General features: G+C 39.7%; 1 protein-coding gene and 1 long non-coding RNA gene across 5 annotated transcripts in view; one reads left to right on the plus strand and one right to left on the minus strand.

The window, feature by feature from the left end:
- Window positions 1-2850: 2850 nt before the first annotated feature.
- On the minus strand, window positions 2851-3751 carry LOC132574743 (uncharacterized). The gene is made up of 3 exons (XR_009555645.1): window positions 3559-3751; window positions 3314-3461; window positions 2851-3168 (listed from the first exon to the last, which is right to left on the minus strand). It is a non-coding gene; the product is annotated as an uncharacterized LOC132574743 (long non-coding RNA).
- An 816-nt stretch (window positions 3752-4567) lies between these two features.
- LOC132574744 (A-kinase anchor protein 7-like) overlaps window positions 4568-13825 on the plus strand; it is a 68239-nt gene continuing 58981 nt past the window's right edge. For 2 of the 4 annotated variants that reach the window (XM_060242978.1, XM_060242980.1), the window contains exon 1: window positions 4568-4684. Coding sequence is in view for 1 of the 4 variants with exons in the window: in XM_060242980.1 (XP_060098963.1) it covers window positions 4604-4684 (81 nt within the window). In the remaining 3 variants the exon portion in view is untranslated. Of the gene's footprint in view, window positions 4685-5559; window positions 5827-13825 lie in introns of those variants that run through there. The other 2 variants (XR_009555647.1, XM_060242979.1) reach the window with 1 other exon arrangement.

Below are 13825 nucleotides of genomic sequence, written 5' to 3' on the forward strand. Positions count from 1 at the left end.
TCTGTCTTTGTCAGATTCAGTTTCAGTCGACTCAGCTTAAGCCACCCTGCCACGGCCTTCAGCACCAGTTGGTGTTTTCTGAAATTAGAGTTTTAGGGATAGTAATATGCCAGAAATGCATGACAAGAAAACTTTCCCCATTAACTCATTATTTGGAGAGCTTTTGTGGTTATTCAGTTGCAAAGAAACGCACTGAAAAACACTTTCATTATGTGATTTCCTATATTACATGGTTATGTCTAGGTTGCCCTCCACCCTCTCTGCCAGTTAACTGGGAGTGGGAGGAAATGTCAGGCAAAGATAAGGGGAATTGACATACTGTCACTTCTAGTGTGACCTGGAAGTGACTCATTGCATCAGGTGATTCTCTAGCACAGCAGTCACTAACATGGTGGCAGTGGGCACCATGGCACCTTTCCTGGCACCTTCCAGGAGTTTTTAGACACTGGGTGGAGCCAGGTGGGGATTTTGCCTCACAGGGCTTCTGAAATCGAATTGGCTGTGCAGATTCTTTAAAAAAAATATGCTTTGGCAGCAGCTGCCACCACAGTACATAGACTGTGTGTGTGACTGTATGACTGAAGGTAATCTATGTGTAAGCAAGAGTTTTTAAAAACAATATGGCTGTGATCACACACACTAAATAATGCACTTTCAATCCACTTTCAGTGTACTTTCCAACTGGATTTTATGTGTGAACTGGCAAAATCCAGTTGAAAAATGCATTGAAAATGAGTTGAAAGTGCATTATTTAGTGTGTGTGATTGCAGCCTATGTTAATTTAAAAAGACAGTTAAGCAGAGTTTCTGCCTGAAATGTTGAAGAGCTGCTAATATAGCTTTGCATAACCTCACTTCCTGACATTTTGTAGCTGGCTCTGCCTCCAGTGGCATCCATTTTGTGTTTGTGCCACAACATTCCACTGGTGCTTGCAGGCTGAAAAAGTTCAGAGACCCCTGGTATATTCACTGCAAAGGGTAGGTGGAAATGTACTAATACAGAGGTATTAGAGAAAGAAAAATGATTGTGCAGTAGGGTTGCCAAGTCCAATTCAAGAAATATCTGGGGACTTTGGGGGTGGAGCCAGGAGACTTTGGGGGTGGAACAGGAGACGTTGGGGGTGGAGCCAGGAACAAGGGTGTGACAAGCATAATTGAACTTCAAGAGCGTTCTGGCCATCACATTTAAAGGGTCAGCAAACCTTTTTAAATGTCTTCCTTCCATAGGAAAGAATTAAGGATAGGGGCACCTTCTTTTGGGGCTCATAGAATTGGACCCTCCCATCCAATAGTTTTGAAACCTGGAGGGTACTTTGGGGAGAGGCATTAGATACTATACTGAAAATTTGGTGCCTCTACCTCAAAAAACAGCCCCCCCAGCCCCTGAAACCTCCAGATCAATTCCCCATTATACCCTATGAGAATTGATCTCCACATAGGGAATAATGTGCTCAGCAGACGTCCCCCCCCCCCTTTCTGGCGACTCTGAAGCGACGGATTGGCGTCTCTACTCACAAGTTGCTGCCAACTTCTTCAAAGTAACACAGACACACAATCCCAAGAGGAAGCCTTTCAATCGGAGACTGAAGCCTCCAAAGGCACATGGTCCTCTGGGGGCGGGGCTTCCCCCCCCCCCCCGCTGGCCAGCTGACTGGGGGCGGGAAGGAGACTGGGAAAGCGGAATAACCCCCACTGGGACCTGGGGACTGGCAAGCCTATTGTGCAGTAGGAATTTTTAAAATTACATTTTACTCAGAGATCAGTATGGGTTTTGCATGCCGCTTTGTCAGGGGGACTCTGTAAAACAATTGCCTCCCGTATGTTTCCACTGTAACAAGCTATAGAACCACAGGTTACAGATCCCCTGACAAAACAGCATGCAAAACTCATAGGGATCGATAAGTGAAACATAATAAAAATCCTTTTTTCCCCCATGGCACCATCATTTTTTCTTCTCTGCTTAGACAAAGTGAATGCAATAAATCACCTGTCTTCTCAACTTGCTATAACACTTTGCAAGATCAATAAGAATTATTTCTTCATTTCCTTCTCCTGCAAGTGAGTTAACTATGAAAAATGTTCCATGCTATTTAAAGTGGTGCTGAGAGAGCTCTGAGAGAACTATGACTAACCCAAGGTCACCCAGCTGGCTTCATGTGGAGAAGTAGGGAATTTGCCACCATAGCACACTGGCTCTCAAAAAAGAGGGCATATTTCCTGAGTGACTACTTCAAATAAGCGATCACTATGACAAATCTCATTTTAAATACCCTCACTATTTAAGCTGAGGTAATTGCTATTAATCCTAACCTTCCAACCCAAAAAAGGAGACATTTTCATCAGTTTTTTTCTTTTAAAAAAGAGGCCAAAAGAGGACACACACAAAAGAAGACACTCTATGACATTATGCCTTGCTGAAGTCCTTCCCCTCTCTCCTAAACCCCACCCTCCCAGTTTCTACCACCAAATCTCCAGGAATCTCCCAACCTGGAGCTGGAACCTTAACTCACACATACTTTTCTTGTGAGGATTTACCTGAACACTGATGAGGTAAAATTGACAAAGGATTCCACAGTTTCCATGTAGTCAGCTTCAAGGTCTCATATATGTATGCACAAATGAAGTTCATCCACTCTGATGGGCAACAACTTTCCAAGGTCACATGCTGAAATGCTACTAACTTCAAGTACTTGTGACTGAGCTTGGGGCATGTGTTCTGCCACACTGTACTCCATAGTAACAATGGAATACTCTCCCTCTCGTCCCAGTCACCAAACCCTGTTTTTTGGTTGTTGTTTTTTTTTTAAAAGAGGGTAGGAAATGACAAAAAGGCTACTTTCATCCAAACCTGTTAACACATGGACTGCATTATCTTGCATTATTCCTTTTGAATAGAAGTGCTTCAAATTCCCATCCCTTCAATGCAATTTGAATGATAGATCTCTGTGGCCAAAGCCTTAACAATACCAGCTGGTCCATTTAGTACTAACTCCACCCCACTTTCCACAGAGATGCCTTTTTAAAAAAGAAGTCTGATCATATCTACCATTTGCTTCATAGTCTTTGATTTCCAGAGAGGCCTAGAGAGATTTCAAAAGACAACATCAAGGAAAAAATGTCTGGCAGGCAATTAACTTGAAAAGTTTAATCTTTCCATTCTTTTTCATTCCTACACAGAAGAAAAAAATAAAATCAAGAACACAGCACTTGCTTACGAGAGTAGGTGCCTGATCTATAATATGCAATGAAATATCATGAACTCTGTCATGCTACATAAGCATTTAATTAGAGTAATTTAACACATTGTAACTTACCAATGGATTTGCATTCAGCATGTTTCAAACAGCTGAGTTCTGAAATAATGTAGTGATTTCCTTGCCACTGAAACATCAATGGGCTTGTGCAGCTGTGAAATCTCATGAATCTGACTTGCATGCAGGCAGACAAATGATTTTCCAGGAACTGAAGAGCCACAAAAATAACTGTGAAAATATTCAGGTCCCCCCACCCCCAATGAATTAACCATCAGGGTTCCTGCTTTACTGTCAGATGTTTTTACCTGGAAGTATAAGCTGAGGGTTCCTCAGATCAGTTCAGCTTTATAGCCAGGTACATTTCAAGTCCTTTAGAAGGGAGAAACACATTCTGTGTAGACCAACCTAAGTCTTTACAGCTAGGTGAGATAAAATACACACCCAGGTAGGATGATAAGATGCAAAGGTGAATAGGACTACGGTGCCTTTAAGGGTTGTGGCGGGTGCACACCTATTCACAATCCTTTACCTTTTAACTTATTAAAGCTACAGTACCCACCTCCTCCTCTGCTTCTGGTCATCTTAAGGCTCATTTTAACTTTCCATTCCAGCTTCCTGCCATCTTAATTTTATTAATGAGGTTAATTTAATTAATCTGTTAATTAAATCTGCCACACTCATCACTCCACTGCAAAAAAATTCCTGGCTACAGAGCTGCCTTAAGCAGCTATTCATCTTCACTGTTTTGTATACACACAAATTGACCATTCCACTACTGTAAAATCAGAGAGCTGGAAGGCTTCAAAAACTTTTATGAGTTTCTGGAAACATTACCCTCCTTCCACTTGAATCTTTTAAGGCTAGCCTGACACTTGGGGAATGTTTAAAAGACCATGATGAGATTCTTCCATTTTAAGAACACAGAAGGTTTCTCAGTGCTTTCTATGCAAACTGACTGCCACATTCTTGTGAAGGCTACTTTATGTTGCTAGATGCTGATAGATACACTTATTACTGCTAAAGAACTACATTTCATGTTATAATGCCAGCAGAACAGGAAATGGTTTACAAAAAATAATTATGCAGACTTCTGGTAGGGTTGCTAGCCAAAGATCTGTATAGTGGTATCTTTAAATCCCATAGAATGTTCATATCTTCTCCTTTCTATTATTCTGCTGATCCAGTTGTCTGGCCATCCCCAACATAACCCTAGGAACACTTACCTGGGAGTAAAACCCACTAAATAGATTAGAATTACTAACCTCTAGGTTGGAGATTCCCAGAATTACAATTGATCTCCAAACAGCAAAGCTCAGTTCCCCCTGAGTACACCTTTAAGGGGTGTACTCTATGACATTATATTCTACTGAGCTCCTGGTACAGGGAGTGGGAAACTGGGATCGTTCCCCTAAAAAGGTGGCAGAAAGAGTGGTAAGTTTTCAGAGGGAAAAGATGGCAGAAAATCTGGTTTAAATATTTAAAAAAGAATATAGAGTTTATTGGGGAATTTGGATAAAAGGGGGGGCACATCCCAATAAGGCACATTCCTTATCTAAACTAACAATATAAAAATATGATTAACCATGTTCAAATATGGGAAATGTCAACCTGTGGTAATCTTGTTACCTGCCTGGAATACTGGCTTGTCTTAGTTTAACAAAGGATTAGGCAGGTTTGATGGCCTTTCCTGGGTCTCTGATTTTACTTCCAGAGTAGCAAAATGGGTTAACAAAAGGGCGATGACCTTCACCTCACTTGCAGTTAGTTTTCCAGGGAACTCTGCATTGTAAGGCAGGTTCCTGGATGTTCCGAGATGGCGAGTTATTTTTCTGTTATTAATTGATAAACTCTAAGGAAGCCAATGACTATAACTATGGTCAAGGGAGTATCCAGCCCTTTAGAAGAACTTGGCCACTTCTTGTGAGTCTGCAGCATAATCTCAGTCTCTGAGTTTTAATAAACATGGCCTTCTGCAAACTCAGACAACATATGGTGTGAGAAATAGGGTTGCAACCTCTAGGTTGTGGCTGGAGATCTGGGATTACAATTGAACTCTAGGTGACAGAGAGTTCACCTGGAGAAAATGGCCACTTTGGAAGGTGAACTCTATGACATTATACCCCATTGCAGTCCCTCCTCTTCCCCTGCTCTTCTCAGACTTCCCCCCCCCCATCTCCAGATATTTTCCAAACTGGAGCTTGCATGACTGAGAAGTCATGAACATGACCCAAAAACATGTTTCTCAACTCAGAGCTGCTGTCAGGGTTAGTCTCTTTCCTCCTCAGACTCCACCCACAATTTTTCAGGAATTTCCCAACATGGATTTGGCAAAACTACTTGAATAGGATTCTGAGTAGCCCTGCTTAGGGTGGTTCCTTAATACTCATGCCTAGAAAAGCAGAACACTTTCTGTTTCTTTTTTTCTCTAACACCATGTTTTCATTAGTTTTTATAATCAGTGGAAATAATTTTTTTCATCAAATGTGGAAGGGATACTAAAATGCTTCTTTCATGCCACTGATTAAGAAGTTCAGCTTACAATCAAGACAATGAAGGAATAAACGAGCAATCAGGTAGGCCAATAAAAAAGCAAGAGAGTATATAATATGAGAGCCACTCTCAATGAAATACATGAAAGAATACCATTCAGAAATGCTTCAGGTTTGGTTACATTTTTAGACATGGCACTATATAGGAAAAGGAAAGATCCCCTGTGCAAGCACCAGTCATTTCCGACTCTGGGGTGATGCTGCTTTCACAACATTTTCAGGGCAGACCTTTTACAGGATGGTTTGCCATTGCCTTCCCTGGTCACTACACTTTCTCCCCAGCAAGCTGGGTACTCATTTTACCAACCTTGGAAGGATGGAAGGCTGAGTCGACCTTGATCTGGCTACCTGAACCAGCTTCCGCTGGAATCGAACTCAGGTCGTGAGCAGAGGGCTCCGACTGCAGTACTGCAGCTTTACCATTCTGCGCCATGGGGCTCTTGCACTATATAGGAAAGGGAAAGGTCCCCTGTGCGAGCACCAGTAGTTTCTGATGGCACTATATACCACTATGTTAAATTGGCTCCATACTGCACTTGAAATTGATTTTCTTTGGACCAGAATAGGAATGTACACAACTGAATTACCACTCAACACTGGAGAGCCAGTTTGGTGTAGTGGCTAAGTGTGCAGACTCTTATCTGGGAGAACCGGGTTTGATTCCCCACTCCTCCACTTGCACCTGCTAGCATGGCCTTGGATCAGCCATAGTTCTGGCAGAGGTTGTCCTTGAAAGGGCAGCTGCTGTGAGAGCCCTCTCCAGCCCCACCCACCTCACAGGGTGTCTGTTGTGGGGGAGGAAGGTAAAGGAGATTGTGAGCCGCTCTGAGACTCTTCGGAGTGGAGGGCGGGATATAAATCCAATATCTTCTTCTTCTTCTTCTTCAACATATGTGGGCCAGACTAGGGCAGAAGGTGAATTCAAATGATGTCTCTTGAGTCATAGGTATTTATTAGGAAACAGTTCTAACTTGGTCCTATATTGAGTAGTTATTGTAATATTATTGCAGCATCTGGAGCTAATATGTAATAATTATGCTTGACCACTGAAGAAGGCCACAAGGTCCAAACATGCTTGGTCAAGGTCGCATATGGTCAATGTTTGAGCTAACTATATGATTTTAATGTGAATTGAGGGTATATTTGGGCTTGTAATAAATACTTTTTTGTATATTTGATAAATATCTTCATCTTACATTTAGTTATCTAAATATTGGGCCTTTTAATTTGGATTCATTTAATCTTCTAGGTTCTTAATTTTTTAATGTTACGTTTTCTTCCTTTTTTGTGTACATTTTTGGAAAGTCATATTTGCTTTTTTATACCTACCCATCCCTGCATCTTCATACAGATATATACAGGGCCTTTTTTTTAGCTTGAACACACAGGAATGCAGTTCTGGCTGGCTTGGCATCAGGGGATGTGACCTAATATGCAAATGAGTTCCTGATGGACTTTTTCTACAAAAAAGCTATATATATATATATATATATATATATATATATATATATATATATATATATATATATATATATATATATATATATATATATATATATATATATATATATATATATATATATAAAACAATTGTTATGTGGCTTTTAAGGGCAAGGTCAGTGGAAGAGCAAGTCTGCCAAGAATAATTGATCTATGGTAACACAAAGATGATCACGTTCAGTTTCATGCCATGAGAAGTTCTTTCTACTGCACTAATATCTGAACACTGAATCTCTGGTAAAAGGCCATGAGCATATCAGCTTGCAATGTTAGCTGGGATATACAGTGAAACAGGAATCTGTTCTGACCATGCAAATTACTATAGGATTCATAGCACTAGGCTAACATGCCAAATATTAAATGCTTTTAAGTGAGCTTGGCAAGGATAGCTATTGAAAAATAAGTTATAATATCAGTTCTTCTTTTTAGCTCCCACATTGAGCAATTATCATCTAATTGACAAATCAGCTAAAAGCTCAGCATCATCTGTGCTTTAAGTTGCAAAAAGGCGTGAAAAATTACAAGTGACAGTGATTAACTTTAAAGTCAAGAATCTCTAGAAGAGTATTATAATGATATACTATCGTTATATGTGGCATGATACAGTAAATTACTCTACATTAAAGTCTCAATGACGCATCACTTCTCAGGAGAGAAAGTACTATCTTGCATGGAATTGGAAGAATAAAGAAGCAGAATGTATGACCAAATTCTTCATCTCTTGGAACAAGTAATATCAAAGAATGTTGTTATATAGGGCGCCTTCCTGATGAGCAACATGTACTTACTATGCAACTGGGAATAAAGAAAGTCATAACTTGTGCCTTTCCTGTGCATTTGAGGTGTGATGCAGTTTGACCTGCTAACTGAGAATAATCCCATAGTAAAGCCTTCCTGAAAAAATGAGAGGGGGGGATATAATAGAGAACTGATCCTTGAGTATCTGGGGTTCTGGGGGCATGAAATTTTCAGCATAGCGTCTGGTGCCTCTCCTCAAAAAAACCTCCCAGGTTTCAAAAAGATTGGACCAGAGGGTCCAATTGTATGAACCCCAAAAGAAGGTGCCCCTATGGAACAAAGACATTTAAAAGGAGTGCAGTCCCTTTAAATGTGATGACCAGAATTCTCTTCAGACTTCAGTCATGCTTGTCATAACCTTGCTCCTTGGTCCACCCCCAGTTCCCAGATAGTTCCTGAGCTGGACCTGGCAACCCTAGTGGAAAGAAATTTGAAATTCTTTGACCTGTTCCAGTGGTCAGTCAGTCAGTCTGTCTATCTATCTATCAGCAGCAAGTGTCCTGACTGACTCAATGCCCAGCCCAAATATCTGGACCTAGAAACCCAAAATTTAGGGGGTGCATTCTTTGTATGACATAAGCATCCACTAAGAAGGGATTTTTAGAAATTCCACCCAAGGGGGTGAAAAGGGGTAAAATGTGTTTTTGCATAAAAGTAAAACTGTGTAGTGTGGGGGCAGATTGATGCCTGCTTGCACACCCCTTTCTCTGATTGGTCAGCTGTGAAGCTCTGTGTTCTGAGGTAAAAATCAGTTAATAGAGACTAGTGCAGACAGTTGAACTGGTGTCCTGATTGACTCATCAACACCCAGCCCAAGCCCCTGGACCTGTGTAACAACATTGCTGCTGCTGAGAAAGACATAGGGTTGTCAACTCCACATTGGAAAATCCCTGGAGATTTGAAGGGTGGAACATGGAGAGGGTAGGATTTGAGGAGGAGTGGGACCTCAGACAGATACAATGTCATAGACTCCACCCTCCAAACCAGCCACTTCCTCCTGGGGAGCCATTGTTGCCACTCAGAATTACAGCTACTCACCAGGTGGCAGAGATCAGTTTCCCTGGAGAAAATGGCTGCTTTGCAGGCTGAACACTGTGTCATTATACCCTGCTAAGGTGGCTTCCCTCCTTAGTGGTTCACACTGTGATTTCAGACCACTCACAGATTTTCAGCCTAAGCTATCTCACAGGGTTGTTGTGCAGACCAAAAAGAGAAGTCAGCTCTAAGCTAGAATAGGCATTTTTCATAACAGTTGGTATGGCAATTGAGTTCATAAATTTTCCAAAAAACAAAACATCCTTCCTACCTAAAATAAAATAAAATAAAGGCAGTTAAATGCCGTTGTGAAGCATGGATTTCAGGCTAGTAAGATAAGAGTTCTTGAGCAGATCATAGATCCTTCTGGATCTCTGAGTCTTATTTTGTTCCTCAGTCTCTTTTCTTGTCACAGTTCAAATGTGTTGTTGTTGTTGTTTGACTCTTTGTGACCCCATGGACAAAGTCACGCCAGACCCTCCTGTCTTCCACCATCCTCCGAAGCCTGCTCAAATTCATGTTTGTTACATCAGTAACGCTGTCCAGCCATCTCATCTTTTGCCGTCCCTTTCTTCTTTTGCCTTCTGTCTTTCCCAGCATCAGGATCTTCTCCACTGAGTGCTCCCTTCTCATTTGGTGGCCAAAGAATTTGAGCTTCAGCTTCAGCATCTGACTTTCCAGGGAATAGTCTGGATTGATTTTCCTTAGGACTGACTGATTTGATCTTCTTGCAGTCCAAGGGACTCTCAAGATTCTTCTCCAGCACCACAGCTCAAAAACATCTATTCTTTTGTGCTCGGCCTTCCTTATGGTCCAGTTCTCACAGCCATACATTACTACTGGGAATACCATCGCTTTGACTATATGGACTTTTGTTGGCAGGCTGATGTCTCTACTTTTTATTATACTGCCCAGGTTCGCCATAGCTGTCTTTTAATTTCATGGCTACAGTCACCATCTGCAGTGATCTTGGACCCCAGAAATGTGAAGTCTGTTACTATTTCCATATCTTCCCCTTCTATTTGCCAAGGTGTGATGGGGCCGCATGCCATGATCTTAGTTTTTTTGATGTTGAGCATCAAGCCTACTTTTGTGCTCTCCTCTTTCACCCTCAACAAGAGGTTCTTTAGGTCCTCCTCACTTTCTGCCATTAGAGTGGTGTCATCTGCATATCTGAGGTTGTTGATGTTTTTCCCGGCAATCTTAATTCCAGTTTGTGCTTCATCCAGGCCAGCATTCTGCATGATGTACTCTGCATATAAATTAAATAAGCGTATAAATAAATTAAATATACATCCTTGTTGAACTCCTTTTCCTATTCTAAACCAATCAGTTGTTCCATATCCGGTTCTGACAGTTGCTTCTTGAAACCTTCTATACAGGTTTCTCAGGAGACATGTGAGGTGGTCTGGTACTCCCATCTCTTTAAGGACTTGCCACAGTTTGTTGTGATCCACACAATCAAAGGCTTTAGCGTAGTCAATGAAACAGAAATAGATGTTTTTCTGATACTCCTGTGCTTTCTCCATAATCCAACAAATGTTGGCAATTTGATCTCTAGTTCCTCTACTTCTCCGAAACCCAGTTTGAACTTCTGGTAGTTCCCGATCTACATACTACTGAAGCCTAGCTTGTAGGATCTTTAACATGACCTTGCTGGCATGTCAAATGAGTGCAATGGTGAGATAGTTTGAACATTCCTTGACATTACCCTTCTTTGGGATTGGAATATTCCAGTCCCATGGCTACTGTTGCATTTTCCAGATTTGTTGACATAATGTGTGCATAACTTTAACAGCATCATCTTTTAGGACTTTGAAAAACTCAATTGGGATACCATCATCTCCGCTCGCTTTGTTGTTAGTAATGTTTTCTAAGGCCCATTTGACTTCACACTCCAGAATGTCTGGCTCAAGGTCAGCGATTTCACTGTCATGGTTGTCAAGTGCATTGAGATCCTTCTTGTATAATTCTTCTGTGTATTCTTGACACCTCTTCCTGATCTCTTCTGCTTCTGTTAGGTCCCTACTTTTTTTGTCCTTTATCATGGCCATCTTTGCACGAAACGTTCCCTTGATTTCTCCAATTTTCTTGAAGAGATCTCTTGTCCTTCCCATTCTATTATTTTCCTCTATTGCTTTGCATTGTTCTTTCAGGAAGGTCTTCTTATCTCTCCTTGCTGTTCTCTGGAAATCTGCATTCAGTTGGGTGATTTTTTTCTTTTTCACCTTTGCCTTTCGCTTTCCTTCTTTCCTCAGCTATTTGTAAAGCCTCATCAGACAGCCACTTTGCTTTCCTGCATTTCTTTTTCTTTAGGATGGTGCTGGTTGCGTCCTTTTGTACAATGTCATGAACCTCTGTCCGTAGTTCTTCAGGCACTCTATCAACTCTAGTCCCTTAAATCTATTATTTTTTTAAAAAACAATTTTATTATTCTTCAATATATTATATTAATACTTATCTATTATTAAAAATTCAGTACCAATTCATTGAATTTTCCACCTCCCTCCCTCCCTTTTCATGACCTCCACTGGTGCATTTTGATTAAAATACTAAAAAAAACAATAAAAGGTAATTTTAACATTTGAAGAATTTTCATAAAAATCTTATAACTATAATAAAATAAAAATAAGGGAAAAAGCCCATTTACTATGATTATCATCCATCTTCATTATAATTTTCTAGTCCTTAGTCCTTATCATAAAAATAAAATTGAAGAAATATATATTCCCATAACACATTTTTAACTATAATCCTTATCAAAATAAGTTGAAAAGAAAAAGAAAGGGTATGATCACATTTTTTTCCCCTGTAGTCCATTTACTATCCCCCTAGTGTTCAACTATTGTCAAAAATCACCAAATGTCCTTTAACCTTCCATTGTTTTTCAACCTATTTCTGAAATTTTCTCCATTTTTAAATTTCAATACATCATATTTTTTTAAGATTCTTGTAAGCTTGTCCATTTCACTCCAATACATAACTTTCATAATCCAGTCCCACTTTTCTGGTATTTTGTCTTGCTTCCACATCTGCACATATAATGTCACAGCTGAAAGCATGTACCAAATTATCATTCTATCTTGTTTCGGAAATTTTTCCATTTGTAATCCCAACAAAAAGATTTCTGGTGCCTTCTTAATGCTGTAACCCAAAATTTTTGAGACCTCTTGCTGAATCATTTGCCAGAATTGCTTTGCCCTTTCACAAGTCCACCACATATGGTAGAAAGATCCTTCATGTTTTTTACATTTCCAACATCTATCCGACACCTGATTGTTCATTTTCGACAGTTTCTTAAGTGTCATGTACCACCTATATAGCATTTTAAAACAGTTTTCTTTACTGTTATTACATGTTGATATCTTCATAGAGTTCTTCCATAAGTACTCCCATTGTTCCATCTGAATTCCTTTATTTATATTTATCACTCATTTTATCATTTGAGATTTAACTACTTCATCTTCTGTAGACCATTTCAATAATAATTTATAAATTCTTGAAATCAATCTTTCATTATCGCCAAACAGCATTCTCTCCAGCTCTGTTTGTTCTTGTCTTACTCCATCATTTTTAATATCCTGTTCAAGCAAACTCTTAATTTGTTGCAGTTGAAACCAATTATACTTATATTCTAATTCTTCCGCCAATTTTAATTCCACCTTACCGCCATGTATTTTTAACAATTGTTTATATGATAGCTATTTCTCTTCATTGATATTTGAATATAACTTTATTACTTCTGTTGGCACAATCCAAAGCGGTTTTCTCTCGTCCCCATATCTTTTGTATTTCGACCAAGTTTTTAACAGATTACTTTTTATATAATGATGTAAGAAGAAGCCATCCATCTTACTTTCCCCATAACACAGATATGCATGCCAACCAAAGACATTTCCATGGCCTTCTAATGTTAATAATTTTCTATTTAGTAACGTCATCCACTCCTTGATCCACACCAAACAAACTGCATCACGGTACAACTTTAAGTCCGGCAAATGGAAGCCTCCCCTTTCTTTTGTGTCGGTCAAAATTTTCATTTTAATTCTTGGTTTCTTGCCAGCGCATACAAATTCTGAGAGTTTCCTTTGCCATTTATTAAATTGTTTATTGTCCTTCACTATTGGAATTGTTTGAAACAAGAACATAATTCTTGGTAACACATTCATTTTAATTGTGGAAATTCTGCCCAGTATAGACAAATTTAACTTATTCCACTTTAATACGTCTTCATCAATTTTCCTCCAGAGCTTCTCATAGTTGTTTTTATACAAGTCAATGTTCTTTGTTGTAACTTCTACACCTAGATATTTTACTTTGTGAGTCACTTCACACTCTGTTAAACTTTGTAGTTCTTCCTGTTTATTCTTTGACATATTGTCAAGCATGGCTGAATATTATTGTCAATTGATTGTTTTAGGGTCTGCCTAAATCTGTTCTGTGAATTGTCATGGAGGACCCAAGTCTGTTTGTTTATTGTTCTTTCCCCTCTTCCTTTCCTGCTTTATGGCTGCTAAGTTAAAGTAGTGTGAAGGGAACAAAGTAATCAGCACCTTCCCATATATTCTCCAGAGGGATTATGAGACATCTGGCAGAAGCAAGGACAAAGTTCTGATAAACGTCCTGGGAAAGTAGACAGTTTGATAGTTTAGGTGTGAACGCTTCCCCGCAGCCCCCTTGGAATCCCTTT

This window comes from Heteronotia binoei, chromosome 7 (genome assembly GCF_032191835.1).
Source record: "Heteronotia binoei isolate CCM8104 ecotype False Entrance Well chromosome 7, APGP_CSIRO_Hbin_v1, whole genome shotgun sequence".
In the NCBI taxonomy this organism is placed as follows: domain Eukaryota; kingdom Metazoa; phylum Chordata; class Lepidosauria; order Squamata; family Gekkonidae; genus Heteronotia; species Heteronotia binoei.